Genomic DNA, 3,458 nt, shown 5'->3' on the forward strand with positions numbered 1-3,458 from the left:
CCGTGCCTTTTCAGAGTCATAAAGCATGGAAACAGACCCTTTGGTCCAACCAGTCCAGGCTGACCATGTTCCCAAACTAAACTCGTCCCACCTGCCTGTGCTTCGCCCATATCCATCCAAACCTTTCCAATTCACAAACTTATCCAAATGTCTTTTAAATATTATAACTCTATCTGCATCTACTTTGTCTTTTTCCATTTTCTTTCTGCATCTTACAACCTCCTAATATTTTATTTCTGCTTAATTGTTTCATGCCAGTTTAATTCAAATCCTTCAGCTTCTCATTGGCAATCTGAAATCTTTTTGCTCCTGCTTAAAATTTACTAGCTTCAAAATGCCAAACTGTTCTAATTTCAGGAGCCAATCTCTTCTTCCTTTCAGAGCTGAATGCACTGGAAAGATAGTAGTAATTTCTCCAACACCTCTCTACATTGAGATATCAATTACATTCTCAGTTCCAGTTGCTACAGTGAAATTGCAACATAACATGCCAGAGAGACAAACAGCATAAGAAATGTCCTTCAAAATGGCTGCAACTTGATTTGAGAGACAAAGTTGGTGCCTGCTTAGTTCAAGTCCTTATAATATTCTGCAACTGCACATTTTTTTTGTTGTAATCTTCCAGCATGTCATTATTATATTGCTCTGCTCACAAAAATGACTTTTATTTTCTATGCGTCGCTCCCACCTCCTTCATCTTTACATTCTCATTTATCCAATAGAATATTTCAAAGGACTTTCCATTAGCTTGGCTGCTTCATTTTTGTGTCCACCACCCCTAATATCTTCTAAGACTTTCATTGTTGCTTCAGTTTGTTGACCACCATCCTCTGTCCTCTTAACACTTCAGTAAGCCAATTCCACTACACTGTATGAGATGGGAAGCTGCCAATTTTAAGAATTACTTATAGATAGCCTTCATAACTACCAAAGCTTAAGTAGAACTGCAGGATAAACGTTGGTGGTTTTTGTTATCTTCACATATTTAAATTGAGTTGATTTAAAAAGAATCTTTCATAAAATTCAGCTAAAATTCCATGCCTCGCAGACCAATCTAAATGAAGGTGTTATGAAAGCTATCAATAAGAAAATCTCAACACCAGCATCTACTGGTGATTGCTTTCCTGCCAGCATTCAAATATTCATCGGTAATTTACTTCCTCATTCTTTTCTCTTTGCCACCTGCATCTGCATTTCACCATCCATTATTCACACAGATGAATTGCACTGACAAAGCAGGCAAAAAAAATCAAATTTCACAAATGAGTTAGTCTGAAGATCTAAATCTGTGTTTACTAAATCTGAATATGTTTTGAAAAACAAACACAGCTTTGTACACGTTAGGCTCTTAGAAAATTATGACACATTTAATTTTTTTTAAATCAGTCTCATACACTCTGTCTCTCCAACCCCACATACAATTTTTTTGTTTTGCTGCGACAAAACAGAAAAATGACCACTGAAGCAGAAGCATCAGCAAAGAAGGTGCAATGAGGATGGACAAGCATTTTAGAAAAGAAACTTCACTTTGTGTAGCAACAGTATACATACTAGATTTGTAGCTTCCTGCAAAACTAATTTATTCATGTGTTGTAAATGTTTATTTCTTTCCACTGACAGAATATAGAATTTGGTAAAACAATTTGCTTTATGAGGGAAAAGAAATTCGTTTCAGCAAGGACATTTTCTTTTCACCCTCTAGTGCTCGCCTTGAGAAAATTGCTGAACTCTCCAAGGGCAACCACAAGCATTGCTATCACTTGCCAGTGCAAGACCTGAAAATATTGGTGACAGATGATTGTTAAACATACATGGATCATTTTCAAAGATGCAAAAGTACAGATATCAGAATACTATAGGAATAATCAACATACATTGATTTTTATATAAATAGCCATTTTTGTTTCTTTTGATTTTTTTTCAACCTTTAACAATTCGAAATCATAAATTTAGTAGATTCAACCACTTTTTGCTCTCCAATCAATCAGGCATAGGTTCCTTTCTTAAAAGACTAGAATATAAAACATGCAGCATCTAACAATCAGTCAAACTAACAGACTAGCATGTGTTAACTTTTCAACAGTTTTAATCCAACACAAAAAACAAAAGATCTGCAGTGATGGAATCTACAAATTATAAATATTTTTTCAATGTTTCAGTCTTTTACGTCAGAAAAGTGCTGTAGCACTGCAAGAATTTCTTTGATACAAATCAAAAATCTGGGAATTTAATGCTAGGTTTATTAGCAAAGCCAGTTCTGAATCATGCCGTATGTGAATAATTGCACATTTCAGTTTTACCCCTTACAGGGCCAAAGGGTTTCTGGGTGTAGTCTCTATATAAATTAATAAGAACCTAATCCCAAGCAGTATGTTGAATAAGATACCATTAGTATCCTTCAGTTGGTCAAGGGATTGAAAGGGAGATAATCAAGTTCATGATCTTCCCAGCAAACTTTCCTGAACGACTGACAGTGTGCTGCAATATCTGGTAAGGATGGTATGTGATGTCATTCCCACCATAGTTGAATGGTCGACAGATTTGCAGAATTGTTACAGTACTGAAAGGTGCCATCCATATGTCTGCTGACTCTCCAAATAAGCATCTCACTTAGTACCGTTCTCATGCCTTGGTTAAAGAGTAACCCTGCAGATTGTTCCTTTTAAAAGTAATCTTTTAATTCCCTTTTGAATTCCTTTTGAAGTCCCATACTTACAAATCGATCAGGAGGAATGGTTACTTCAGCAAGGTACATAGAGCACTGGACATCTGTAGTTCTGTATGTAATTAAAACCCGTCACCACCTTTAAAATGGAAGAATAAAATGACACAGGTGGCCTCCTTAAATGGTATAGTGGATCTGATACCAGACTACTTCATTGAAACATAAAACAGTACTGTGCAACAGAGTGACTGGATGACATGCCTTTTGTAGGATTGATTTTTTAACCAGAAAAAAAAAGACTCCACACAATCGGGAATTCAGTCAAACAATTTATAGGTGACCTCAATGCAAATACATAAGGTAAATGTGCACACAACTTAGTGCTTAGATTACCTTGCAATTTTTTTCTCCCTATGTACACTGCAACTTTGCATTCCTCCTAGTGGCTGCATCATTTGAAGCTCTTATGTTCACAACATACTTCAGTTAACTCCTATCGTGCTACATGAAGCGCAGCACTTTAAATAAAACAAAACACAAGTGTCCAGTCTCATTGCTTCTGCTGTGTGGAAACTTGGTGCTGATCATGGCAAACTGGGGTGGTTCTCTGAACGTATGCCTGCTCCCAACTCGATCTGTTACTATTTCCAGCCAGTTATGGGAATGGCAAAACTTCTGTTTTTTTTTACAATTCTGAGGAAGGGTCACCGGACCCTCCCCACCTCTTCCTCCGTTACATTGATGACTGTATCGGCGCCGCCTCGTGCTCCCACGAGGAGCTCGAACAGTTCAT

The 3,458-nt window shown here is 37.0% G+C and overlaps 1 protein-coding gene across 1 annotated transcript in view; it reads right to left on the minus strand.

Annotated features, from left to right (window-relative positions):
- Window positions 1–2,261: 2,261 nt before the first annotated feature.
- The window catches only part of LOC109923508 (catenin alpha-2-like), a 437,044-nt gene continuing 435,847 nt past the window's right edge, over window positions 2,262–3,458 (minus strand). The window contains exon 8 of the mRNA XM_048602775.1: window positions 2,262–2,804. Coding sequence (XP_048458732.1) covers window positions 2,742–2,804 — 63 coding nt within the window. The 3' untranslated portion in view covers window positions 2,262–2,741. The remainder of the gene's footprint in view (window positions 2,805–3,458) is intronic.

Source organism: Rhincodon typus, chromosome 1 (genome assembly GCF_021869965.1).
Source record: "Rhincodon typus isolate 14 chromosome 1, sRhiTyp1.1, whole genome shotgun sequence".
Classification (NCBI taxonomy): Eukaryota; Metazoa; Chordata; class Chondrichthyes; order Orectolobiformes; family Rhincodontidae; genus Rhincodon; species Rhincodon typus.